This window comes from Apus apus, chromosome 11 (assembly GCF_020740795.1).
Source record: "Apus apus isolate bApuApu2 chromosome 11, bApuApu2.pri.cur, whole genome shotgun sequence".
Classification (NCBI taxonomy): Eukaryota; Metazoa; Chordata; class Aves; order Apodiformes; family Apodidae; genus Apus; species Apus apus.
Window position 1 is genome coordinate 20317312 of NC_067292.1, and position 27944 is coordinate 20345255.

At 55.3% G+C, this 27944-nt stretch overlaps 2 protein-coding genes and 1 pseudogene across 2 annotated transcripts; 1 reads left to right on the forward strand and 2 right to left on the reverse strand.

Annotated features, from left to right (window-relative positions):
• The first annotated feature begins 1493 nt into the window (after window positions 1-1493).
• On the forward strand, window positions 1494-4690 carry LOC127389391 (dual specificity protein kinase CLK1-like; annotated as a pseudogene).
• Window positions 4691-7118: 2428 nt separating this feature from the next.
• Window positions 7119-9161, reverse strand: LOC127389158 (C-C motif chemokine 3-like). The gene is made up of 3 exons (XM_051629420.1): window positions 8926-9161; window positions 8147-8252; window positions 7119-7442 (listed from the first exon to the last, which is right to left on the reverse strand). Exons 1-3 carry the CDS (start codon window positions 9017-9019, stop codon window positions 7352-7354), a joined length of 291 nt encoding a protein of 96 aa, XP_051485380.1. The 5' UTR covers window positions 9020-9161; the 3' UTR covers window positions 7119-7351.
• Window positions 9162-18332: 9171 nt separating this feature from the next.
• Window positions 18333-25555, reverse strand: CCL22 (C-C motif chemokine ligand 22). The gene is made up of 3 exons (XM_051629383.1): window positions 25107-25555; window positions 22244-22364; window positions 18333-21289 (listed from the first exon to the last, which is right to left on the reverse strand). The coding sequence occupies exons 1-3, from the start codon at window positions 25168-25170 to the stop codon at window positions 20149-20151; spliced, it is 1326 nt and encodes a 441-aa protein (XP_051485343.1). The 5' UTR covers window positions 25171-25555; the 3' UTR covers window positions 18333-20148.
• Between the last annotated feature and the right edge of the window lie 2389 nt (window positions 25556-27944).

The window sequence follows — 27944 nt, forward strand, 5'->3', positions numbered from 1 at the left end:
TGCTTGCTGCTCCCAGCACGGGAGGCAAACTGGTCGCTGACAGCCCTGCACGTTGCCAGGGCTGGAGCTTCAACCTCTGGCTGCGCGGATGCAAGGACAGGCTGCCCAGAGAGCTGCTGGAGGTCCTTCTCTGCAGACTTTCCAGACCGGTCTGGATGCCTTTCTGAGTGCCCTGCCCTGGTTGGGGTCCTGCTCTGGCAGGGGGTTGGACTCGGGGGTCTCTGGAGGTGCCTTCCAAGCCCTGCCATGCTGTGACCCTGTGCTCCTGTGCTCCAGGTGCAGCTCAGATCTGGAGCTGAGACTCAGCGTTGTGGCTGCAGGTGGCCATGGGAAGAAAGGCTGCAGGACACTGTGAGGGGCCCCTGGAGCTGCCATGGAGCTGCCTCTGCTGCTGAGAACCTGCAGGGCTCAACACAGGCAGCTGAGGTCAGCAAGAGGGGCACTTGGACCTGCAGGGATGGGGCACCCACTTTGCACAGGGGGAGAGAAAGGACTTGGTGGCAATTGAAGAGGAGAGGAGAGGAGAGGAGAGGAGGGGAGAGAGGAGGGAGGGAGAGGAGAGGAGAGGAGAGAGGAAACATAATTAAAGTTGAGTCAACTCAAGTGGAGTCTAGTAGAGTCAAGCAGAGCAGAGGAGACTCAGGACAACAGCCCATCCTGTTGAACATCCATTGCTTTGTGTCAAAAGCCAATCTCAGTTCCAAATGAAAGGTGGGATTTACCTCTTGTCTGGCAGGAGAGACCTTCACATGCTTGGTCTGCAGAGGGAAGAGTCTATACTCTGAAGGATGGAAGTGGAATGGGAAGTGAGGTGTTAGAGATGAACTAAGGGTGCAGCTCTGCCTAGAGATCACACATGGGTTGGGAGAGACCATGTTTATGGGAACCACTCCTCCTGGGTGTTGGAATGGCACAAGTACAGGATGGGAGAGCTCCTCATGGAGAAGTGGGGAGCCTGTTGCTTTGAGGATGGAAAGCCTCCCTAATTCTTATCCAAAACAAAACCAGCTCAGGAGATACAAAGACCAACCTGACTGTCTAGTGGTGACCAAGCTGACTTGAACCACTGAGCTGCCAGAAGAGTCACTGCAGAACCTGGTACAATTTTTTTGGGGGCTTCTTGTGCATATCTGTGTGACTGCACCTGGGAAACTGTGTCCAGGTCTGGAGCCCCCAAGACAGGCTGGGAGAGTTGGGATGTTGAGCCTGGAGAAGAGAAGGCTCCAAGGAGACCTTAGAGCACCTTCCAGTGCCTGAAGGGGCTCCAGGAAAGCTGGAGCAAGATCAAGGAAAACTCAGAGAGCAGCTTGTGGCAATGAGGCTTTCTTATAAATAGGAGCTCTGCTGGGCACACCCTGGCAGGGCAGTGACAGTGGGAGGGACTGGGTGCCCAGGCTGGTCCGTGCTGGTGGGACACCTGGTCACACAGGGCATGGGCTGGCTCCACCTGTGCTGTGGGTGCCCTCCACCTCGGGACCCATGGGAGAAGTTCCATGAGTTCCATCTGCTCCCTCCAGATCCAGGAGGACCTGATGGGTGGGTGGGATGGTTGAGGCAGATTCAGACCCTGAAATGGCAGATCCTAACATGGGGCCTGACAGGAGACTTCAGAATCAGATTTGGGGCCTCAGACTGACACTCTGGGCCATGAGAATGAGTCTTAACACCTACAAAGCAGAAAGCTTGGAGCTTAGAGATGAAGCTTTGTGCCCTGGGCCCTTAAAGTGGGAAAGGCACTTGAGAGAGGCATCCTGCTCAGCACAAAACAAAAAGTCATGGGCACTGAGAACCTAAAGTAAAATGCAGTGAACCAATCTTTGCAAAGAAAAGCAATTGTGCTGCAGTTTGGTGTTGCCTTGCCACTTGGAGGATCTCCCCTGGGAATGTGCCCCGTGCCCTGTTTTTGTCCTGCAAACACACACCATGTGCCCGTGCATTGGGGGGAGTGAACCTGAAATGGCTCCTGCCAACCCTTGGTGGCCTGGCCTGTATCTGAATGGCCCAGCATCTCCTGCAACTGAAGTTTTCTGCTCTGACCTGAATGCCCTGGTGTTTCTTCATTGCCAGATGATCCTGACAAGGCCCTCCAAGGAGCGGATCCAACAGCGTGGAGGAGAACTGCCAGGTTCACCCCATCTGTCAGACAGGAGACAGCCTCTGTGCAAGATGTACAGCAACAGTAGTCATTAACTTTTCAGATAGAATCAGTTGTGCCAGCATAAGATGTGGGTGGGGTTTGCAAGTCTTTTCCTTCTGTCTGGACTTTCTGTCTTTGGGGTAGAGATCGTTATTCCTTGTCTGTACATTTCTCTTTTCTTTTCCTCTTTTCCCCATAGAAAACAGGTAAATGCAGCTAATGAGGTACTGGATTGAGTTCCCTGTAATGTGCCTTGAGGAGAGTTGTCAGTAACATCTCTCCAACTGAAGATTTTCCATTGAACGAGGCCCAGTTGAGAGGACCCTACTTGTCCTCTTTGTTTGCTGCATTTTTGTGTGTTGGCTTGTTTTCTCAATACCTGAGTACTATACAAGTTGTGTGACTGACAGTTGTGCTCTTTCTAGATGAAGTCGTTGCTACTTGGGAGAGGGGACTTTTGGACAGGTTGTGGAGTGCATCGATCACAAGGAGTAAGTCTTTGGAAGTAACCACACACAGTTCTCCTGGCTGATGCTCTCAGAGTGTGGCTCAGGAAGAGCTCAGGATCCTTAGGTAAAAATCTCCTCCATGTTCTAAGCGCAGTTAAAAACCTGTCTTTCCAGGCAGGGGCAGGCATGTGGCTGTGAAAATCATCAAGGAGCTGATGGGAGCTCTGAGGAAGCCTTGCAGAAGTCCGGGTGCTGCGCTACTTACGTGCCCTGGACCCCAGCAGCACACAGTGAGTGCACAAAGCCTTGTCCTGGCCTCTGGCTTTCAGCTGCCTGGGACAACACGGAGCTTGGGGAACACAGCATGGACGTAGCAGAGCGTGACAACCACTGCCTGCTGCAATTGCTGGCTTTGCTGCTTCTGCAGGCCCTGTGTCCAGATTCTGAGACTGGTTTGAACACCGTGGCCACGTCTGCATCGTGCTGGCGCTGCTGGGGCTCAGCACCTTTGACTTCATGAAGGAGAATGCTTCCTCCCCTTCAGGCTGGACCACATCAGGCAGATGGCCTATCAGATCTGCCAGGCTGTCAACTGCAAGTATCTTTCTTTTTGCCTTGCTTTGCTAGCTTTTCTTTGTGGTATTTGCTAACAAGCATTGTCCCCTTGCAGTTTTGCACCTCAACAAGTTGACGCACACAGACCTGAAGCCAGAAAACATCTTGCTGGCGTCGTCTGACTCCACGGAGGAGTACAATCCCAGCCTGGGAAGTTGCCGTCCTCTTCCCCACCTGCCCTCAGCCATCCTCTGGCTTCCCTTGGGCACTAGCCTCCCCTTGTTTCCTTGCAGAAGTGTCAAGAGCGCAGACCCAAGCATCCCGACATCAGGGTTGGGGACTTTGGGAGCACCACACGTGACGATGAACATCACAGCACGGTGGTGACCACGAGACCGTTCCGAGCTCCCGAAGTCATCCTAGGTCAGTAGGAGTCTGTTGGGCACAGCTTTGGCCTGAGACTCCTGGTGCCTATTGAGAGGTGCTACAGAAGTGTGGCCCTTCTTGCTGGAGCTCTTGACTCGCTTGCAGCCTGCTATAAACGTGAGCCTTCTGGGTCTTTTCACAGCCCTGGGATGGTCACAGCCCTGGCGATGTCGGAGGCATAGGATGTATTCTCCTGGAGTACTACCTGGGATCCCCAGTCTTTCCGGTAGGCAACTAGGAGCCAGCCAGCTTGGCAGGAAGGCTGGCCCCATGAACATTTGGAAGTGACAAGCCACACTGAAGGAAGGTCATTGTGTGGTTCTTGATCACTCCTGCTTAGGAGGAACAACAATGTCTGTCTTGATTTCCCTTCAGGTCAGAGAAGACAAAGAACACCTGGCAATGATGGAGAGAATCCTGGGACCTTTGCCAAGTGACATGATAAAGCAAAGCAGGTAATTCCATTTCTCCATACCTGGACGGATAGAGTTCCATTGAAATACCTTCAGATTTGCTTCAATGGAAATTTAAAAAGAAAAAAAAAAAAGGAGAAGTTGAATACGTTCACGTTCATCCTTTGGTCTGTTTCCCAAACTGGCCACTCCTGGGGAATCTTCCCAGCTCATGCCCGAGATGCCGACCAACATGCTGATAAACTGCTTCTAGTGCAGGGACAAAAAGCACCTCTGAGGAACAACCTGTGGTCTGATTGTTTCAGGAAACGCGGATATTTCCATCAGGACCGGGTGCACTTGGACGAGCGAAGCTCTGCTGGGAGATACGTGTCCCGGTGGTGTAAGCCCCTGAAGGTAAGAGGGCTGAGGGGAAAGGCTGCTGGGGAGAGCACCTGGACATGCAATGACACCATTACAAACAGATGTTCTGTTCTTCATGAAGGCATTCATGACCAAGGACGGAGACGACCACGAGAACCTGTTTGATCTGATTGAGAAGATGCTCCGTTACGACCAGCAGAGCGAATTACTCTGGGAGAAGCCCTGAAACACCCTTCTTCCTGCCCCTGAGACGGGAGAAAAGGCTGCTGCCTTCTGGAGCTGGGGAGCCTGACCCAGGAGTCCTTCCCCCAAAGAAGCGGAGAAAGTATCGGATGTTTGTAGGATAGAGTTGTTTTGTTCATGTCCCCTTTGGTGTTAGGATGTTTTGGGTAGTGTAGTTTGTTGCAGCTGTTGGAATAAAACTGAAGTGAGAAAAAGACAGTGATGGACTTGGTTGTGTTTCCTCCGTGCGTGAAGGTCTTGGGACAGTGGCACTTTGAAAGGTGCACAGGTGTCCTAGGACTCTGTCCTGCTGCTGAGTGGTCTCCACAGGGAGAATTCCAGTACCTGTAACACACAAGACGTTGCCCTGTCACACTGACCTGAGGCCTGGATCACTGCACACCCCCCAGCTCCTCCAGCTGTTCCACTGCTGCGCTGGGACTTGAAACTTGGTAGCTTAGGTAGGAACATTGAAATACTCTGAGCCCCACTCCTGACAGGACGGGCTACACCTCTTGTTTACAGATGGGTAAAATCCCAGACAGACCTTTTCCAGGACGGCCAGACAACAGAAAGAGTCCTCTTCCCAGCCTGGATTTTAGATGGGTCCCTGCCACCCAGACCCCTTCTCAATATACAGAAGACGTCCCGGAGGAAAGTTAAAGCCTTAATCCTGAATTGTAACTTTTCGTCGGTTTTCTGGTTGTGTGGGTTTGTTGACTGTTTGTTATTTTTCCCTCTTCCTTTTCAAGTTCATGCAGCCCCATCGCTTTGTTACCTGGTCGGGGAGCACCTGCTCTTTGCTCTTTCCCACACGGGGTGCACAAATTTACCAGCTCTTTCAGCACCACCATTTCACTCCTCACGTTCCCTGTTTTTTCCACTGACTCAACCACCCTCTCCTTTCCCTCCCTGACATCTGCCAGAGCCCACGGCCTCCCTGCTGCCCACAAGGGAACCATTATCCCAGAAGAATGGCCAGAATTGTCAGGGATCATCTAGTGCAGCTGCCCTGCTGAAGCAGGATTGCCGGCAGCACATCCACAGGGCTGCATCCAGGCAGGCTCTGTCTCCAGAGGAGGACTCCACAAGCTCTGTGGGCGCAGGCCTGTTCCTTGCCAGCAGCAGCCACCTTGAAACCCTCTGCCTGCCCACTGCTGATGGGCCTGGGCACCGAGCGGGGAGCTGAGGAGCAGAGCCAGGGATGAGCCCCTTTGGGCTGTTTGGAGCCTTGAGGAGAGAGGCCCCAGGAGCAGAGCCCGGCCAGCAGGGCCAGAGCCGCGCCGGGGGCTGCTCTGCCGCCTGGGCCCGGGGGCTGCGGCTGCTGCCGGAGAGAAAGGGCTGTGGGAGAAGCTGCAGGCTGCTCAGCTCCCTTTGTGCTGCGCTTTGGCAGCCCCAGGAGAGGAAAAGCTTCCAGAGGCACAGAGCTGCAAGCCTTGCTTCCAGTGCAGCCGTTCCGCTGGGCTCCTGTCTAGTGCCCGTTGGGCACAGGAGGCCGAGGGCCGGGTCCTGCCCCTGCTCACATCAACACCCCGCAACGCTCCAGGCTTGGGCAGAGCAGCTGCCAAGTGCCCAGGGAAGGACCTGGGGACATCACTGATGGCATTTTCCTGACAGCTTGTAAGTCGCAGTGAGCAGAAATATCTTCCTGCACAATGGTCTGGATAGAATTTTCCATGACACTGCTCCAGAAGTCTGGTTAGCAAGAGGGAAGCAGTCATTTGAGTTTTGCTGGAGTCTGGGAAGGACCGTACCTTGTCAGGCAATTGTTCTAATGTGGCTGAGGAGTTTGCAATAACGAGTGGCTATTTCTCATCTTGCCTCCTTGTCAGTGCTACAGCTGATACCCAGGCAGGGCTGCAGGCATTCAAAGAGAAGGTGGAGGGGACACCTCCTCCTGCCTTCCAGTTTTCTGTTGTGCTGAAAAGTAGCCTTTGGAGAGATGGGAGAGCTCCTCATGGAGAAGTGGGGATCCTGATGCTTTGAGGATGGAAAGCCTCCCTAATTCTTATCCAAAACAAAACCAGCTCAGGAGATAGAAAGACCAACCTGACTGTCTAGTGGTGACCAAGCTGACTTGAACCACTGAGCTGCCAGAAGAGTCACTGCAGAACCTGGTACAAGTTGTTTTTGGGCTTCTTGTGCATATCTGTGTGACTGCACCTGGGAAACTGTGTCCAGGTCTGGAGCCCCCAAGACAGGCTGGGAGAATTGGGGTGTTGAGCCTGGAGAAGAGAAGGCTCCAGGGAGACTTTAGAGCAGCTTCCAGTGCCTGAAGGGGCTCCAGGAAAGCTGGGGAGGGACGTGGGACAAGGGCAGGGAGGGAGAGGACAAGGAGAGATGGATGAAAACTGGCAGAGGGAGATTGAGGTGAGACACGAGGAGGAAATTCTTTGGTGTGAGGGTGGTGAGAAGCTTCTGCTGGGCTGGAGAAACCTGTGCCTGTGGCCAAGGGGCTTCTTGGTCCCACCATGCCCTGTGCTTGTAGGATCTGCTCCTTGGGCAGAAGAATCAAGGAAAACTCAGAGAGCAGCTTGTGGCAATGAGGCTTTATTATAAATAGGAGCTCTGCTGGGCACACCCTGGCAGGGCAGTGACAGTGGGAGGGACTGGGTGCCCAGGCTGGTCCGTGCTGGTGGGACACCTGGTCACACAGGGCATGGGCTGGCTCCACCTGTGCTGTGGGTGCCCTCCACTCCACGAAGATGTTCCATGAGTTCCATCTGCTCCCTCCAGATCCAGGAGGACCTGATGGGTGGGTGGGATGGTTGCGGCAGAAGGAGGATTTAAATTTTACTTTCAAAATTTTCCTTTAATTTCTTCACCCAGTTCTTCTTGGGGTCCACACAGATCTTTTCCCCAGTGGGAGGCACAAACCTGCAGTGAGAATGTGGGGAACCAGGTGAGACCCTGACCTGGGAGCCATGATATGCTTCTGCTTCTGCCTCTGCTCTTCAGTCTAGAGAGGAGAAGACTGAGGGGGGATCTAATGAATGTCTATCAATACATGAGGGCAGCAAGAAGGCAGGACAAGCTCTTGTCACTTGTGCCCTGGGACAGGACCAGGGGCAATGGATTCAAACTGGAGCCCAGGAAGTTCCACCTGAACATGAGGAAGAACTTCTTTGCTGTGAGGGTGGCAGAGCCCTGGGACAGGCTGCCCAGAGAGCTGGTGGAGTTTTCTTCTCTGGAGACTTTCCAGACCTGTCTGGATGCCTTTCTGAGTGACCTGCCCTGGTTTTGGTCCTGCTCTGGCAGGGGGCTTGGACTTGATGATCTCTGGAGGTCCCTTCCAACCCCTGACATGCTGTGATCCTGTGATTCTCTGCGTACAGCCCCATCCTGGATGGAGGCTTGGAAATGATCTCCAGCAGCCTCCTCATGCAGGGCTGATGGGGCACATCGAGTCTTCCCAAACCACTGGGACCACCTCATTTTTGTCCCTCCCTGCCCATCCACTAGAGCTCCTCTCCTCCCACAGCCCTTCCCAGGGATGGTCCCAGCTGGGACCAGTGGGGATGGAGGGAACTGCTCCTGCTCCCAGCTGTGCTGGGGTGGGAAGTGAAGCCCAGGACACTCACACATATGCAGGCAAGGAGCATTCACTGGATGTCTTGTAGAAGTCCTTCAGCTGCCGGATTTGTTTCTGGGCGTACCTGTAGCAGCACTCAATGGGGGAGACATGGGCTGGGAAGGGAAAGGAGAGATGTGGTCAACACCCTTGGAGGCATCTGTGACAAACTGACCAGGGCACCATGTGATGCTAAGCACAGGATGGAGGCTGTGGAGCTCCTGGCTGTCTCCCACAGCATCCCAAGGCTGGGAGGTGTTTTCTTTGGTGGCAGCAGACCAGGGCTGGGACAGGTGGAGGGTGGTGGCCATGGGACCAGCACAGGACCTGGCACCCTACAGCCCCTGTTGCTGCTGCTGCCTCAGTGCATGGGGAGGCTGGGCTGCTCAGAGTGGGATTTTGGAGGTCTCCAAGGTGAGGACACAACTTGCAAGGTGTTTTGGGAGGCTCCAAACAGCTGCTTGTGCTCCCTACCCCACCAGCTCAAGCTCGTCCAGTTGAGACCTGGGGAACTGCTACCAGGGTCTCCTCCAAGCTCCTGCAGCATCTCCCCAAGCCCCTGAGGTCTCTTCTGCAGAGGAACCTCACCAGGACACAGCTCAGCCCACCCCACAAGCCTTCAGCCAGCTTTGCCAAGGCCACCTGGCTCCAGGTGCCATCTCCACCCTCCCCTGCACCCAGAATGTCCAGCCCAACCAGGGCTTGCTCCATCCCCACTCTACACCAAGGTCCCTTTGTTGAGAGAAAGAGACCCCAAGGGGACCTCCCTTGTGGAATGAGGGGTCTTACCTGCAGTGAGTTGCCAGGAGAAGGAGAGGAGCATGGTGAGCAGCAGCACCGTCCTTGCAGGCAGTGGGGTGGAGGTGGGAGGGCTCTTCTCCATCCTGCTTGGTGCTGTCCTGCCTGGACTCGGTGGCCTTGGCTCTCACCATCCAGTCTTTATCCTCCCTGGGCCACCCACCTCAGACGTTTTTCCACAAAACTCTGGCCCTGTTCTAAGAAACCTCTGCCCAGGGACAAGGGTATTTTTGTCCTTGTTTATTCTGGGGATATGTCAGGGCGAGGAGCAGGTCAGTCACTTCTGCTTTCTGCAGAAGAGCCATCAGGCTGAGAGAGGCTTCCAAGGAGCCGCAGAGGAACCGAAATGTCCCCAGGCAGGAGGAGGAAGAGCAACCGCCTGCGCAGGCGAGACACCGAGTCCAACTCTGGCTGTTTCTTCCCACCGGGCGAGACAACCCAAAACCTCTGAGCAGGAACAGGACATGGGCAGGATTATCTGGTTGGCCTGAGTCATCCAAGGCAAGTGATGTACAAGTAACACCCCCAAACCAGCCTCCCCAACCTCCTGACCATCCCAAGGGCACTGGGGTAGGCAGTGAGGCACCAGGATGGGGTTGGATGGGATGGGATGTGTCCAGGTCTGGAGCCCTCAACACAAGAAGGACATGGAGCTCCTGGAGAGAGTCCAGAGGAGGCCAAGGAGATGATGGAGGGGCTGGAGCAGCTCTGCTCTGGAGACAGGCTGGGAGAGTTGGGGGGTTCAGCCTGGAGAAGAGAAGGCTCCAGGGAGACCTTAGAGCACCTTCCAGTGCCTGAAGGGGCTCCAGGAAAGCTGGGGAGGGACTTGGGACAAGGGCAGGGAGGGAGAGGACAAGGGGGAGTGGATGAAAACTGGAAGAGGGAGATTTAGGTTGGACATGAGGAGGAAATTCTTTGGTGTGAGGGTGGTGAGACCCTGGCCCAGGTTGCCCAGGGAAGCTGTGGCTGCCCCATCCCTGGCAGTGTTGAAGGGCAGGTTGGATGGGGCTTGGAGCAGCCTGGTCTGGTGGGAGGTGTCTCTGCTCATGCAGGGGGCTGGATCTAGATGATCTTTAAGGTCCCTTCCCACCCAAACCTTTGTGTGATTCTATGAGGAAAAGCCACACTGGACCAATCTATGCAAGATCCAGGAGCAGGACATGGCTGAGATGCTTTTGGCGGGTTCAGGAGGATTTGTGGAAGGGGAAGAAAATGGAGCAACAGCAGTGGGGCATCTGAGGAGAGTCCAGGTCTGATCCCAGGTCTGATTCTAAGAATTTGTTCTTCCACACCTGTGGTGGTATCAAAATGGGAAGGTCAGAGAGATGGGCACTTGTGATCATCAGACACGTCATCAATGCACAAACAGGTCATTTCTGCAGGGAGATGAGACAAACCCAACCACAACCCCACGGGAGTCGTCCCAGACCCCAGAGAGGACTCTGGGGGTAGGAGGGATGGGTGGCACAGACCCCAGTGGCAGGACCACAGGCTGCTGGTGGACATCAGCCCAGCTTCCATGCAGAGATCTGCTTCTGGGAATGCCAGATGCTGCTGGGGTCTGCCTGGTGGGGGTGGTGAGGACCCACGGGCACCATGTGAGATGATAGTGAGTGGGAGCACAGGATGGACCTGGCTGTGGCTTGGGGATGAGGCAAGCCAGGGCTTCTCAAGGAGAAGGAAGGTGGAACCCAACTTCCTTGATGGTTATCTCATGTTTTTCTGACTTCTCTGGAAGGAGAAAAGAGAAGAGTTGAGTCAGATGTGCTGACAGCTCTGGGTGGTAGGTGTAGTTTGCAGGACACGGGGTCTGGTGGCCTGTCACAGGCCATGGTGGGGAGCTGAGCAGACCTGCTGGTTCCTAAAGCTACCTTTTCCCAGAAAAGGGCTCTGCAGGGAGAACCTCCCCATGCACCTCTGAGCCTCCTTCTGCAGCCTCTGCACCCCCCAGCACCTCCCACCTTCCCCTTCCCAGCTCCTGCCACATCCCCCATGCACAGACCCTTGAGCCCAACAAGCCACCAAGGTCCCACCACCTCCCAGGCATGGGAGCCAAGGGCTGCAGTCACTGGGAACTCAGCTTTAGCCACTAAAATGGGTCAGCAGGACCAAAAGAAACCATCATGTGCATCAGCAGAGGGTCCAGACCCAGACCCAGAGAAGGACACCTGGCTGAGACAGCAGTTTTGGGTGGGGAGATCTGGGTAACCTGGGACCTGCTGTCTGGGGACAGCCCTGCACAGCTGTCAGGAGAGGGCACCAGGACCACAGGGTGCCTCCGTGCTCTGGAGGCAGCTGAAGAGGAAGCTGCTTAGAGCACTTTCTGGAGCTGAAGCACCTCCTGGTGAGCCCAGAGATCTCCACCTGCCTCTTGGTGCCCACGGGACCTCTGGTTCCCAGACCCACAGCGAGTCAGGGTTGTCCCTCCATGCTGGATGGGCTTGACCTCTGTGGGAAACTGTTCTTTTCTTCCCCACATGTCTAAACAAAATGCCTTTTCAGCCAGGAAGGCCTCTCCTGATCATCCCCAGCTAAGGGACTAAACCAGACTTGCTTCTCAAGGACAACTGAACCCAAAACAACAGCTGTGGCCCGGGACAGAAAGGATGGACGACAAGCCACCCTGTGCCCCTGGTGTCACCGCCCTAACGTGGGGCTGATGGACGCTCGTTGGCTCTGGACAGTGACACTGACTGGACAGGTGGGTCAGGGGGTATCAAAGGGGCGAGGGCAGCAGGTGGGCCCTTCCCTCCTCCCTGAGGCCCGTTCGGACACTTTCTGCCTGGGACACCCCCCCTGCTGCGGACACTGGTGCTGGGACCCTGCCTGCCTGCCTGCCCCGGGTCCAGCCTGAGCCTCAGCGCCGAGCGTGCCGGGGTCCCGAGCCCTGGGGTCGGGGCCAGAGCCCCCTCCCCGTGTTGCTGCTGCTGGAGGGGAAACCAGCGGCCGCTGCACCCGCTGCCGAGAGGCTGCCCCTCCGACACCACGGACCTGCCGTCCTGCCTGGCGAGAAGGGGCCACCGACCAACCCTGCTGCTGGGAACGGAGCCTGGGGACAGGCTGGGGGTGACACCACCTCACACACACACACACACACACAGCACAACCTCTCCAGCAGGACTGACAACGGATTTCCTTCCCTCCTCCCTCCTCCCTTTGGTCCTTAACCCTCTCCCTCAAAAGCTCAGCACCTCTTGCGTTGCCTCCCTAAAGGACACTTTCTCACCACACACATATTGATATCCCTGGTAGCCATTCACATTTGCATTGTCCCTAAACATCATCCCTCGGTTGGTGTTAACCCTTAATAAACCGATCAGTTTGTGGAGCAAACCTTGGCTTCAGAGGCAATTTCTGAGCGTGGTGGGGTGGGGGTGCTTTCTAACTCCCCCCCTGAAATACGGTCCCGCGGCGGCCGTTGCTCCGTGAGAGGCAGCGCCGCGTGTGACCCTCGGGCTCATTCACAAACCCCTCCACATTGAGAGGGGGAGTCACAAAAGGATCCTGACAGCCGGGAGCCCCCCGGTACTGGCTCGTGACAACCTCTGCTGTGGAGGCATCCCTGGAGCTGCTGCAGCCAAAACCCCATTCCCAGGAGCTGGGACAGGCTGGACATTGTCCTGCTGGTGGTTCTGGATGCTTTTGCATCACTGGCTGCGTTTTTTGGTGGCTTCCTTGTTCGTGGTTGGGTTGTTTTCTTTTTTCCCCCTTACTAAACTGTCTTGGGGAAAGGAGAAGGAAGTGGAGGGACGTTTGGAGTGGTGGCATTTACCTACCCTGGTCACCTCCCACTGGTGGGGACAAGGGAGCAGATCCCTTTTGTTCCTTCACCTGTGGGCTCAGCTTTGCCTTAACCTCTTCAACTGCCTTCAACCCAACCCACAAGTTCTCTCCCTTTGCCCTCCCAGGTCCCCTCCCCATCCCAAACCCCCAGCAGGGATCCCTGAGGAGCCACTCCTGGGGCTGGGAGAAGAAAGGACACTGATCTCCAACATCACATGAAGTAAACCTTTATTTGGAGGCTGTGCTGGGTGGGCAGGGCAGGGAGCACCCCAGGAGCTGGTGCCCACCTGGTGGACGTGGGACTGGGGAGCCAGTGCTGTCCCTCACCATCAGGGACCTCCCCAGGCCTTTCCAGGGCGCCTGCTCTCCATCAAGGGGCACGAAGTTCTTTCCTTTCTTGTAGCCTCTCAACTCCTGCCTCCACCCAAGTCTCCTCTGGGTTTGCACAGACCTTGATCCCCCTCCTGGTCTTAAACCTGCCAAGGTGAAAGGTGAAGCTTGGTGAGAAACCACAGATGTAAACCCACTCATGTCCATCCCATGGTCCCTTCCTGTCACCCCCTCTGCTTTCTCTTTGGCCCCTCATGCTGGCCCTGGGGACTTGGTGTTCCACACCCAAACCCTCCAGAGGCTCCACAGAGCCTCCAGGAGCTGTGAGGGACTTGTGTCCTTTACTGTGCCCTGGAGAAGTGGCCAGACAGTCATCAGCCATGGAAGACAGGTACTCATGGAGGCCACACAGACCTGTCCCCAGATGGGATAGATTAACTGAACCTGTGGTGGCCCAGGGGACAGCACAGCAGTGGGGCTGGGACTTACACAATGGCTGGCAAAGAGCATTCTATGCGAGCTGTGCAGAAACCCTTCAGGGTGGCCAACCAGAGAGGGGACCTGGTGTAACGGAAGCAGCACTCAAGGGGAGTGCAAGGTCTGGAGAAGACAAAGAGAGATGGTGGGGGCAGCCTTGAGGACCCACAACATCCCCCAAGCCCTGCAGATGCTGCCACGAGGAGCCCCAGGTGCCCTCCTCCCATCCCGGGCCAGCAGGTGCCCCAGGTCACCATCCAGCACCACCTGCAGCCGCTCTGCCCAGGCCACCCAGCCCAGGTGCCACCTCCACCTGCCCCCAGGACATCCTGCTTCCAGCAGGAGCTGCTCTGCTGCTCTGAGGAGCTCAGCTCTGGGCTCAGCCCAGGGCTGCCCCATTTATCTTCCCCACCCTTTTGTGTTCCTCAGCTGAGGGGATTTCCACGTCATGTGGGGTCTGGAAGGACTGACCAGACTTGAGCAACTTCTGCCTTCATCCAGATGGGTCTGTGGGAAAGCCACAGAGTCCAGGAGGGAAGTGAGGAGTCCCTGGCACGTCCCCTCTGGCCTTGGCCTTCACCCAAGCACTTCTCAGCTATGGCAGATGCTTTGGGTGGGCGGCCAGGACAGCACATGGTGGGTGTCCAAGCACGGGGTAGAGGGAAGAAGGGTTCTAGACGGAGGGGACCTTGAGGAGGAAAAATGCTAGTGGTGCCCAGGTTGGCAGAGTTGAGCTGGCTCCTCTGACAGAGGACATGGCCTGGAATGTTCTGCTGTTCCTTTCTCAGGATTTCCAGCCATCGCTGTCACAGCCAAATGGTTCATGGCTCCCCAGAGACCCCTCAGTGTTTGTTCTTCTTGCGAAGGGAAAGGCTGGGGAGCAGTGACCAGCTGAGTGGTGCTGGCCCAAGTTTCCCTTTTCATTTGAAGGGACCCTGGAGAATCTGCTTGTCTACATAAAAAATGCAGAGTGTCCTCCTGCTGCTGCAGGAGGAGGATTGTAGGGGACACCTCAGATGGGGCCTTTGCCAGAGCACATGGCACTGTGGGGAGGAAGGAGCTGGACAGAAGCTCCAGGCTTGGAGATGGCATCTGAGCAGGTGACTGAGCCCACCTGGCTGTGCTGGGACACGTGGGGCTGCTTGGAAAGCTGGGCTGCCAAGGCAGGAGGGAGGTGGTTGAGGATCATCTGGGCAGCACCCAGGACCTGTCCCTCAGGAGCACTGGGAATCAGCTTTTCCCTCTCACCTTCCGCCCTACCCTGTCACTTGGAGTCTTCTCCATGCACAATAGGACACATTCTAGTTTTTCTTCTGTTAAAACCTCAGCTTCTTGGGTGTGAAGCCCCTCCAGATGTCTTTGGGATGCTCGCCCCAGGGTGTCCCCAGCTCAGTTTTGAAGCTCTGTTTGACTCAGGACATGATGACAAACCCAGAGTGACCCTACAGCCTGGAAAGACACTTCAAGAGGAAAGCAAGAGTTTCTTCCAAAGGCTGCTTCTTACAGCTGGACACGGGGGCCCATCAAGCACTGGAAGCTGGTGATCCAAGACACATCCTGTGTGTTAAGTCACCAGGCACGGAGGCTGTGGGAAGGATGTGTCCAGGAGCCCTTCCCTGGGGAATCATCTGCATGGAATCACTGAATGAGCTCTCCCACCAGCTTGGGGATGGAGCAGAAGCCCACCCATGGCTAGGCAGGGAACCTCACCACCATGGCTGAGGAGGAGACAGCGGTGGGTGTGCCGGGAGCAGGAGCTGGAAGCAGCCACTCTGCTAAGGAAGAGGAAAAAGAACAACTATGTGGAATCCTGTTTTCCCAAACTCATGGACAAGGAGATGTTATTCCATTCTTCTCCAGTGAGGTTGGTCACCTGCCTTGAGGACAGGTCGGGGGTGTCAGGAGGAGCTGCTGTTCCCAGGGGAGACTGAGCTGGAGAGGCTCCTGATGCCAGGCAGACCTCAGGGAGATGATGCCTGGTGAGGATCCAGCCTCTTCTCTTTCAACCCTGACCTTTTGTTGAGCTCCCTGGGCCACAGCTCAGCTTCAAAGTTCTGTGTGGTCACAGACCAGAACTGGACACAGAAGCAATTCCAGCCTCTTTCTAGTCATTTAATTCTGAACGAGTCCTGATTGCTCTGAGGAGCTGGAGCAAGTTCTGAACTTTCTTGTTCCTTAGTTGGCTTTTATCAGGATAAACCCCAGCAATCAAAAAAATAAACTCAGTTGAAAAACCGTGATGAGAGGGACATCCTGAGGTCACCAGATACTGTAATGAAGGAGTATCAGAGCTGAAGCTGGTCTGAGCTGGTGGGCTGACCCTGGGGGCTTCTCTCACTTCTTTCTGTAACTTTTCCAAATTATTTGCTTTGTGGCCTTGATCCTTCTGGCTGAATTCACAGGTGCCTCAGGAATGGATCTTCCTCTGTCACCCGAGATGGTCACTGAGGAGACAGGACCATGGCAAGTCCTGACAACCTCTGAGTCCACCTGTGGGGGACTTCAGATAGAGGAGCAGCCCTTGCTGTGGTGTCAACAGGGACATAGTCCTATTAAAAGTGGAGATTAAGCAAACATGAAGCATGAAAGGACCTCAGCCACCCAGCAGAGCCTTGGCTGTGCAACTGGAGAGCCAGCAAAGCCCCAAGGACCTCCTGCATTCTGCAGAGCCACATTATGGACACGGTGGTACCTTAGCTTGACCTCAGGCTGCCCTAAGCACAAGTGGATTTACACAAGAACTCCCAGAAAAAACACCATGCCAAGGAGGGAGGAGATTTATGAAGTCACAATCCAAGTCTCAAAACAGAGATGATGGAGACTGCAGGGTCTCTGCTTCACAGGAGCAACACTGCTCATCACACATCACCCTGGAGAGCAGTCAGGGCTTGGAGAGGACAATAGCTGAGGTGGGTCCATGGCAGGATCAGACCTCAGGGAGGGGATGGGTGACCCCAGCACAGGCTGTGCCCTCACTGCGAGGGTCTGAGCATGAGGTCAGAGCCAGGGTCCATCAACAGCTGCAGTGACAACCAGATCCAGGATCCCTTTGGGAGGGTTGGGGGTGACCAGTCAGCAGCAGCAGGAGGAGCTGAGGACAGAGGCAGGGCTACAACACCAAAGGGTCCACACAGACAAGATACCTGCAGCAAAGGTCCAAGGTCTGGCCAGAGCCAGGACATCTACCAGTACTCTGACGACACAGCCAAAGCAGGGCCAAGAGGCTCAGACCTGAGCTCAAATGGAGCTCTTGGGGCTTGGGCAGAGGGTGGGGCTGGTTAGGATGATCAAGGCCAATTAGTGCCCTCAAGGCCTGCCACAGTGTCATCTGATGGGTCCTGCAGGGATGTGAAGGCATGGAGGTGGGCCTGTGTGGAGTCTCAGTGGCTTCTCCTTCTCATAATGTCAATCAAACCAGCTAACTAACAAACTGGTAGAGAAGGTTTGCATCATGTGGAGTTGGAAACCAAAGGTGTGGGTCAGCAAGGGCCCAGAAGGGGCACACCATGACGATGGGTCCCCTGTCTCCTGAGGGCTGGGGGGAAAACCTCAAGGCAGAAGCAGCTGTCCCACACACCAGGTGGAGAAGGCAAGACTTGTCTCACCAGAGCATGGCAGACTTGGCGTCCTGGGCCAAATTCTACACTTGAGGCAGCCCATGGACCTCCAGGTGCAGCAGCAAAGCCAGTGAGCAGGTGCCACCAGCTGGCCAAGGGACTGGAAACCCAGGAGCTGTGCCCCAGGGACCACGGAGGTCCCTGCGCTCGCCCTGGGGACGGGAACGACTCGTGGATGCTGGGGTGGCCTTGTGGACACAGCCCCCCCTCCCTCACCCACCCTCTGCTCATAACAAAGAGGAGAAAAGAGAAAGGAAACTGAAGTGCTTTTCTTTTCACAGAGCTTCTTATCCCACCGTGACCTTCCTGGGCTGGTGACTCAGCCAGGGGAAGTTTCCATGGATCTCACCATCCTCCCAGCACGCCGGCGGTGCTGGAGCACGGGGCTGGGCTCTGCTCAGGGGTGCCCAGTGACAGGACAAGGGCAATGGGCACAAGCTGGAGCACAGGAGGGTCAAGTTAAACATCAGGAAAAAATTCTGTACTGTGAGAGTAACAGAGCCCTGGGACAGGCTGCTCAGGGAGGTGGTGGAGTCTCCCAGCTGGGTCACCCAGCCCTGTCTGAGCCTCCCAAGGATGAGGAGTTTGACATCAGGGTTTTCTTAATTTCCTGCTAGAACAGGTAATCTTGTCTTGCAGCCACACTCACAGCCACACGACCACGTCAGAGCCTGGAGCTGTCACTGTGCTCTGCAGCAAGTGATATTTTAAGCCCCAGGACCTGGTGACACCCCCAGGCTCCCTCCTCCTGAGCCAACATCCACCTTCTGCCCTCCCAGACATGCCAGGGGGAGCTGCAGCCCCCCAGGAGGGGTGCCAGCACCCTGTCTGCTGACAGCTTGGGAGCAGGAGAGGGGAGCAAGGTGGGCTCAAGGGTGAATCCAGGCTGCAGGGAAGATGGTGGGAGGTGGCCATGGAGTCAAAACTCATGTCCTTACAAACACCACAGTGGGACACAAGGTGGCCAGATGTTCCTGGTGCACATTGATCTCCCCAGCATTGCTCCCACCCCCAGCCAGCCAAGTCCCACTTCCATTTGCTGCAGTGCCAGGAGCATCCCACCTCCCATGGACATGCACAACAGGCCCATCCAAGAGCTGCAAGAGCACAAAGCCCAGCGTTTCCCAGTGTTCCCAGAAAGGTCTCAACTCCATCATCCTCCAGCAGCAAGGACAGGACATGACAGACATCCAAACGGCTACAAAACTTTACTACAAAAATACCATTTCTGGTGTTTCATACAAAAATAATGCCATGACAAACCACTTTGTGAACCACGAGGTCACCAACCCTCCAGGTAGATCAACGCCAGCTGGTGGGACACAGCTGGGCTGCACAGGACTGCTGCACAAGGGCTTCCAGCCCAGATTCCTGATGACAGTTCACCTGATTGCAGAGCCCCAGATGAAGCCCTGGCTCCTCTCACTCAAACCAACAACATCCAAAACACAAGGGATGGAATGATGGCAAAAACCAAACACCACTGCAGCCTCTCCCCTCCACCTCCGTGGTGGATGGTGGGATGGGGGGTCACCTTACTACAGCTCTTCCTCACAGCTGGCCCATCCTTTTTGCTTCAAGTTTCTTGCTTTTTATGTGGTTTTACTTTTTTTTTTTTTTCTACATGCATATTTGTGCTCTGGGATCTGATCCATTGGGCTTGGTTAGAGGAGGATCTGACCCTTGGGATGTATCTCTACCTACAAAGCATCATACAGTGAAGACCTTTGCATGCTCCAGCAAAATTCATTCTGGAGTCAACGTTGAACAAGGGCTTTCAGGAACCACACGCTGCTGGAAGATGAGGTTTACACAGAGCAACTGTCTCAAAATCAAGACCAGTTTGGGTTAAAAGAAGCCGGAGCCTGTTAATGGTGCTTTACTGGCCAGGTGATCAGTGCCGTGCAACAAAGAACAACCAAACTGCAGGACCTTGAACAGGCTTTTTGTGCTTTTTTGAGGATCAGCAAACATGCTTGGAGAGAATATGGGACCAGAAGGATGGTACATCTGCTGTGATGGGGTGATTCCTAGATGACTAAACCCAGAATTGCACTCAGCTCCTCCAAGAGACGTGTTGCCTGGTTTGTGCTTGCAGAGAACAGAAAAACCTCTCCCATGGTGTGAAGGGAACAGCAAAAATACTTCTTGTTCCCCATATTTGCAGAGGGTTCTCCACATCATCCTGCCCTGCTGTTGGACATGTCAGCTGGGAGAAGGGTTTTATTGCAGTTGAGTTGCCAAGAACCAGGTCTCAGACCAAACCCACGAGAAGAAACACCCGTAGCTGTTGGAGAGAAAGGTGGTCTGAGACGGGTGCAGGACACAGACTGTGGGGTTGCCAGCTCCTGTGAATGTGGAATCAGTAGCACTGACCTTCAGTCCATTGATCAGATGTGGGTTTTGTCACCTCTGTCTGAAAAGCCAGGCTGCCCCTTGTGTCTCCAGCAAGAGGAAATGGAGGACTTGACCAGCCCGAGGAGAGCCAGCACCCAGCTGACCACCAGCAGCCCTCTGGGTCTAACAGAGCACTGACCTGAAGTGCAAAGGAAGAAGCAGCAGAGTTTGCTAAGTGCAAAGGGTGTGGTTTTGGGGTCCAGGTGGCTCAGGATGGCTGAGCCCCACTGCAGCAGCATGGGGAAGTGGGTGGCTTCTCAGCTGGGCCATGAGGAAACCAGCAAAATTCCCCACAGCGAGTTGGAGGTTCCCTTCTGCCCACCACCTGGTAAAGAGCCACCAAGGAGCAGCCTTGGTACATCATAGTGCCAGAAGCAAAAAAAAAAAATCAGCTCATTTCTTTCCAAAATGCCACCATTGGTCAGCGACTGATTATCTATTTCTTGTAGACATTTTGCTGTGCAAAAAAAAAACACAAAAAAAAACCAGTTTTCTCTGGCATTTTCCTTCCCTGCCTTGCTTTCTGCTGGTCACCAGTTCAGCACAAACTTGGCTTTCCTGCAGCAACACACGTGTAGTTTAAGCCAAAAATATCCACCCCAGAAAGCACTCAGATCACTTCCATTGGATAGACATTGTGTTCCTGCCCCTCCCTGTGGTAGAGCAAGCCCCGTACCATCTCTCCTGACATGTCTTCTGTTTTGACTCCAAACTTCAGATACAGCCAGGCAGCAGCAACACAACAAGCCATCAGGCCTCCTACCACAGCAACTGGGATGACAAAGTGCATTTGAGATGCTGACAAGGAGCTGGGGGGAGGGAGATTGTTTTGTCCTTCTGGAATTGTCTGCTCATTCCGTCTGTAATCATCGGCTTGGCCTGAGAACGCTTGGCTGGTAAAAACCAGCAGGTCTGGAGGCTCTTGCTTTCCTACAGGTGATGAATAATCAAATGTTCTAGTACCAAAAGGAACTGCAGAGGAACTGACAACCTTGCTGATGTGGACAAAACGACCTGTGTCTACAGCAGTTGTGGACTTCAGAGCAGAAACTGATGTAGTCGCTGGTGGAACTGGTGTGGCTGGGACTGTGCTCTCCATGCTGCCCAGGATGGAGGGAAGGTGTGAAGTAGAACTGCTAGAAGCAGGGTCTGGTGTGTTGGCTCTTGCACTTGTAGGCTCCAGGCATTTGTTTGTAGAAAGTACAACATGGTCTGATCCTTTAGGAATGGCCACGGAGTCTGAATTTGAGCCAGGAGAACTCAGATCCTGAACGTCAGCTTTTGTGGTATGTCCTTCAGGTTCTTCTGTAGATCCTACAGCATTGTCAAAGCCCTGCCCAGGAGCCATGGGCTGTGGGACAGGCTGGCTGGAGACCATGCCTGCTGCAGAAGTTGTTGAAGGTGTAGGAGATTTTACGGAATCTCTGTTTGCTTCTGGAGTGACTTCAGAGTGGGCAGCACCTTCCCGTGGCACAGGGGATGATCCTGCAGAATGCTGGATGGTGTCCTCCATGGCTGGTGGGGACCTGCCAGTGCCTTGGAAGAAACTAGTTGAAGGAGTGGCTTGAGATGGAGCTGTTGCAAGACCAACATGTTTCTGAAAACCACCAGGCTCTTCTGGTGCCACTGAGGTGGCAGCACGTGGAAGCGGGGAGGCTGCAGCCTTCTTCTGGTCAAGTTTTTCTATGATCTTCTTCACCCAGTCTGCCTCTGGATCTGCACAGATCTCCAGGGACTTCAGAGTAATCAATCTGAAAATGAAAAGGGATCAGTTACTGGCTAAAGAAAGGACTGGCTGAGCCATGCAGGGTGATGGGGAAGTCACGTAGGCTGGATGATTTATTTCAGGAAGAGCAGGTGGCCCTTCTAGTGTGGCCTCCAAGATCTGATTGTATGAGAAGCAGCTGAATGTGACTCATGGGTGAAAGGGTTTTCCCCTAGGAAGCTTTTCCCTTTCAAAAGCATTGCCCTGATGTTTGGATGCAGTGTTTGCCTCCAGTGCTCAGAGCAGGAGGCTCTGCAGGCACCAGGAGCAGGTGTTCATGGGGACAAAGGGACAAACCCCTCAGAGTTACTGAGATGACATTTCCCAGGTCAGCCCAGGAGTTTCACTTAGGACAGTCCAGAGTCCAGAGGAGGCCACAAAGATGATTCTAGGGCTGGAGCAGCTCTGCTCTGGAGACAGGCTGGGAGAGTTGGGGTGTTCAGCCTGGAGAAGAGAAGGCTCCAAGGAGACCTTAGAGCACCTTCCAGTGCCTGAAGGGGCTGCAGAAAAGCTGGGGAGGTGCTTGGGACAAGGGCAGGGAGGGAGAGGACAAGGGGGATGGATGGAAACTGGAAGAGGGAGATTGAGGTGAGACATGAGGAGGAAATTCTTCATGTTGAGGGTGGTGAGACCCTGGCCCAGGTTGCCCAGGGAAGCTGTGGCTGCCCCATCCCTGGCAGTGTTGAAGGGCAGGTTGGATGGGGCTTGGAGCAACCTGGGCTGGTGGGAGGTGTCCCTGCCCATGCAGGGGGTTGGGACTGGATGGTATTTAAGATCCTTCCAACCTAAACCAGTCTGGGATTCTATGATATCAAAGTTCTGTCAAACCAGAACAATTCTATGACTCCGTGTTCCCAGACTTCTCCCTGCTCCACAGCAAGGGTCCTTCCTGGCAGGTCCATGCTCAGCGGGGCTGCAGGGGTGGTGGGGCAGTGCTCACATCACAGCTGCCTTGGGGCAGAGGGGCTCGGTCCTGCGGTAGCTCCTGATCCGCTTCGCCGCGATCCCCGACGTAAACTGGCTGCACTCTGTTGAGCACCTCAGAGGTGCCTTGGGTTGCCCTGAAATCAAGTTTCAACACATTACACATTGTCTTTGTATTAGTTACAGTAAAAACAGACACTGTTTCCCCTCCACTGGAGAGGATCCCCTAACTTGCCATGAAAGTTTCCAGTCCCAGCTAAAAGGAGCTGAAGACAAATCCTGTCAGGGCCAGGATTGTTTGTATCACCCAAACAGGTGATAAAATACCCAGAAAAGTGCAGAAAAAGCACTTTGAAAATTGCAGGGCTCCTGGGACACCCTTGCAGCTGGCCTTACAGGATGTGCAAGCACTGGCTGAAGGTCCTTTGTGAAAGGCCCTGGACCTGCAGGTGCTCTCCCCTTTGGGTCACAGCAGGACTGCTCTCTGCATGGTGCCCAGAAGACTCATTTCTTCAGCCCCAAAAGACCAGCTGCAACCATCACCTGTGGGCTCTTGGTGCTGGCAGGGCCGATCAGAGGGCAGGAACACTTCTCCCCTCCTTCTCAGGATCAGCCACCTCTCTTCCTGGGATGGGAGGTGGGAGCTCCCCACAGAGGAGCATCTTGCCCCTCTGCTGGTAGGTGGTCTCTGAACACCACTTGGACTTGGAGAAAAGGTGCAGAGAAATGACCTTCTAGTGAATGACATCTTGCTGCTGTCTCAGCAGCCCAGCTTCACAGCACAGCTCCTCACCAAACATCTCTTCTCCATCTCCACCAGCAAATATGGTTTTCATTTTGCAATGTGTAAACATGAAACCGCAACTGGCCCCTTCAAGGGACAAAGCCCATCACCCGCTGGGGACCCTTCATTCCTGCATCTTCCCCAGCCTCCAAACAACATTTGCCAAGTGAAGGAGGTTGCACAACACAGCCTGGTAATTTGTTAATGACATCCCAGGGAGCAAGGCTTAGAAAAACAAGCCCTGATTTATCCAAGGCCCCCTGGGAAGAAAGGAGCTGGTGCCTTCTTTAGATCCAGCAGTCTCTACAAAATGTTGTCTCAGAATCCCAAATGACTTTGGTGGATTTGATGCAGCTCAGTTGGGAACGATCCAGCCACCAGCTGCAAGAATGAGCCTTGCTACAGGAGCACCCTCAGCTCTTTTGATCCGTTTCCTGGGGAAACCCACCCATGGTTGCACAGAAATCCCAAGCAAACATTCCTGTGGCACAGAATCACACTTCTAGGTCTCTATTGTTAACGCAAAACTCCGTTCACACAGTGATGTTTTCTGTGGCACTTCAAGGTCCAGAACACCCATTCAGGATTGACCAACTTCCCACTCATGAGCCCCAGGACACATGGTGGTGTCCCTCACTTCCAGGAGCAGTGTGCCCCAAAACAGGCACAGCAATGAGGGCTGGATGCTTCCCTGAGGACAGGCAGGGAGGTGCATGGCAGGGACTGCTCCCAAAGGCCCTTCTCCTCTGCTAACCATGAACTAGTTTTCCAGTTATAGGCATCCCAAATAAATGGTTTGCAATCAGCTGAATGCCTGGTGGATTTTTTCCAGAGCTTGGAAAGCACCTTCCTAGGAAAGAGCAGTGTCACAGGGAGCCAGCCCTGGTGGTCCCCCTCCTCCCAGGGCACACAACCCCGCTTCGCTGAGCTACATCTGCATCTTTGCCAAAGGGACCTCAGGGACACCGGGGGTCTGGAGGTCTGGATCCACCTGGGACCACGGCTCTTTGGAGGCACAGCTCCTGGGAGCCAGCAGGACCTGCTTGCAGCACGGTTCCTCAAGCCACCCCAGCCAGGGAGCACCACCAGCACTTCCTCTGCAGGGCCAACCTGATTTCACCACTTTCTAGGAGATGGATGCTTGGCCACAGTGAGTGAAACCAGGCAGTGCTGAAGTAGGCAGAGGGTTTCCAGGAAGGACGAGCTGCCCGGCATCCCCCGTGCCTGCTTTAACCAGGTCAGCCCTGCAAAAACTGCCCAGAGCTGTGAGGATGGGAAGAAGATCCTTCTTTTTGTCCTCACTCCTCCTGTCTAGTGGCAGCAGGCACCGATCTTAAGTGCTCTTTGCCCCCTCTCCCTTCCCACGGTGGGAACAGATCATCCCTCTGTCCTGGGCGAAGTCCAGTCAGCCTGGAAAACCCCCCTGCCCGGTGCTGCCGGCACAGCCCGGCTCGCTGCCACAGCCCCTCGGCACCACCCCGGGCAGGAAATCCCCCAGCAAACGGCAGTGTTTCACACCAGCCCCGGGCAGACCCCTCGGGCAGACCCCTCGGACAGACCCCAGCCCCGGGCAGACCCCTCAGGCAGACCCCTCGGACAGACCCCTCAGGCAGACCCCTCGGACAGACCCCTCGGACAGACCCCTCGGACAGACCCCAGCCCCGGGCAGACCCCTCGGACAGACCTCTCGAGCAGACCCCAGCCCCGGGCAGACCCCAGCCCCAGGCAGACCCCTCGGACAGACCCCTCGAGCAGACCCCAGCCCCGGGCAGACCCCTCGGACAGACCCCTCGAGCAGACCCCAGCCCCGGGCAGGCTGCGGTTCTGCCCCCACGGCACGTCCCTCAGGGGACATGAAACAAGGCGACAAGAGGGGCACGACGCTTCCTCGCTGCCAGGGATCACCAGAAAGTCTCTCCCCACCTCCCCCCAGGGGTGACAAATGCCACCAGGGTGAAAGCCACCCGGGACTCCCCTATTGCCGGGGTTGCCCCCAACCCCTTCCCGGCCTGATCCCGGTCCCGGCCCGAGCTCTCCCCCCGCCCAGGAAGGTCCCGGTGCCCCCTCCCCAGCAGCCCCCCCGGGCAGGACTCACCTCCCGCCGGGACCAGGCACAGCACCCGCAGCAGCAGCAGCACCTGGAGCGGAGCAGCCCGCATCTTCTGCCGCCAGAAGGGCAGGATTCCCGGCGGTTTATTGCATCCCCTGGAGCGGCAGGACTGATATCCCTCTGTCCCACACGCTTCCCGGGGTGACGACAGGAAGGGGGGGGCAGAGCGGGACCTGGCAGGGAGGGAAGGAGGGAGGGAATGCCGCCTGCTCCTGGAATTCCCCGGCTCCCCTCACAAGCAGCTTCGCTCAGCCCGGGCAGCGCAGCTCCAGCCCCCCCGACGGGAACGATTCCAGCGGGGGTTTTCAGGAGCCGGCGGCTCCATCCTGCTGTCCCGGGGGGGGGGGTCCCCGCGCCCCTCGGCCTCCCTGGCTCCCAGCGGGGCTCAGCGAGCTCCCTCTCCGCCCCGAAGGCTGCGGCAGCCCTTCCCTGCCGTGTTGGCAGCCATCTTACGGCAGCAGCCAAGGTCATCGGGCCGAAAGAGGCGGAATTTGCTGCTCAGGGTGACGAGTCCACCTGCCCGGTGGGAGCGCGGAGCCCTGGGGGCCTCCGGGGAGCAGCGGGGACCCCCCCCCCCCCCGTCAGGCTGTGCTCATTCCTGCAGCCCTGCTGCCGGGAAACACCTCAAGAAACGTGGAATGATGTGGTTATTCCGTGTCAGGCGTGCTCTGCATCTCTCTGCACCCCAGGCAGCAGGGCAGAGAGGCACAGCCAGTGCCCCAGGCAGTGCCCAGCAAAGGACACCCTGCAGGAACCTGCCTTGGAGCAGGGAAAGCACCCAGGGGGTTGGAGGGTGTCTCATCTAAACCCCCCCTTGGCAGCAAAGACGAGGTCTGTGGGGGTAACTGGGCCTGAGGGATGCAGGGGGGGATAAAAAGGAGCCAAAATCTGGAAGATGGGTGGCTGAGCCAGCCTGGGGCAGCTGGGGCTGCAGAGCTTGTGATACCGTGCCCGTTAGGTGAACGTAGCTCATTATCATGTCATTATAATATTAAAAATCATAGCTTCATGTCAAAAAGGTGAAGGCCCTTCCCCTGGGCCTGGCACAAACAGAGCTGTGACCAGGTTGGAGCTGCACGTGCAGCACTAACCAAGCCCCCCAGGGAGGATGGACTCGGCGCTCGCTGGCCGGGGCGCTGGGTGTGCAGAGATGTTGTGGGGCACCTCATGTGGCCTGTTGGGTGGTGGGGAGGCACCGAGCACCCAGCCGGGAGCAAACCTGCAGTGAAGAGCCAGGTCTCCTTCCCAAACGCAGTCCCTTTGTGTTTCAGGAGGAATCCTAAACCAGTAACACTGCCTTTGGACACAGGGCAGGGGCTCAGCCCCTGGGGTCTTGCTGATGCTGAGAGTGGAGTGTGACTTACAACCAACCAGGCTGGCTGGGGGCTTCCTGGAGCCAGGTCCCAGGAGGACACACCGACAGGGCAGTCACATCCTGCACCTTTACTTTCTCTTTCATCTCAGGTCACGTCACTCTCTTCCCCTGCCAACTCCCCCAACTGAAAGATGAAGATAAGATCAAGACTGAGACAGTGTGGCTGCCCTCACAATCTTATTTTTTCCCCAGAATTTTCTTAGGGCTGGTGGAAACCTGGCTACTCTGTGCCCTGGGAAATCCCAGCAGTTCCAGCCAGGATTTTATTCCTAAGGAGTGAAAACCCCCAGGCTTCCATATTATGATGTTTAAAAACATTTCATGAAATTTCCAGCCTGTAGCTTCAGCCTTTGCTTTTCTTGTCAGATAAAAGGAAATGTTGTCAAATTTCAAGGAAATAAAAATTAAGATCTTGAACTGGTCTGTTTGATCCAGCCAGGCCAGAACATGCTGTGTCTGTTGGGATGTTTCCTGATCCCTCCCCCAAGTGGTGTTTTCTCAGGCTGGGCAGAGCCTTACGGGAAATTTGTGTTATTCCAGGAACTGGCCTACCTGAGGCTGCTGGGCACCTTGGCAGCTGGAAGTGGTGGCTGAGCCCAGTCATGCTGACATCTCCCCTGAAGAAACAGGTTCTGCTTCTTCTGCAGAGCAGTGGGTAAGACTGCGGAAGGGCACACAGGGTGGGAGGGTGTGTGTTTTGTTTGCTAAAGGCATGACTGGCCACAGGCACAAACAGCTCTTTGGCAGGGTAAGGATCTCAGGACGTCTTGGAGCTCCACTGGCTTCAGCCAGTTTTCACTTCTTTAGTTAGGATAGACATTATCTCAGCAATTGCTGTTCTCTTAAATGGACTTAGTTTCCCTTTCATTTCTACGAACATTGGGTAGTTGTTCAGTGTGGGTCTGGGACTGTAGATAAGACTGAGCTGTGGATAAGGGCAGGCAGAGGGGGACACAGGTACCCCCACACCAGGGACACAAGTCACAGCTCCCAGACAACGAGTGTGCAACGCTGGGAGTCAGGAACAACCAGCCTTGAGGGCAACAGAGAGCAGAAATCCAGAGAAACTGGGAACAAGGGGACACAGCCTGTGCTACAAAAATGTGTGAAAATGAAACCAAGCAGACCAAGACCAAGGGGGAAGAAAGCCCAGCATAGATATCACATCCTTCCAGCACAGACCACTGTCTGGGGCAACTCCTCACAGCCCTTCCCCATTCCTCCTTGGGAGGACTGGAAGGAAGCTTCTAGGGGTTACCCCTTGCACCTCAGAAGCACCAAAGAAAGCAGCAGCTCCTAGGAAGTGCATTGATTTTTTCCCCCACATAAGCAGGAATGAGGAAGGCCCTTAGGCTGATGGGAGACATGCACAAAGGAAAAACATGATCAAATGTAGGTCTGTGCATCTGCTGTGGAGTGTGGGCTGAGGGACCACCACGGGGCACCTT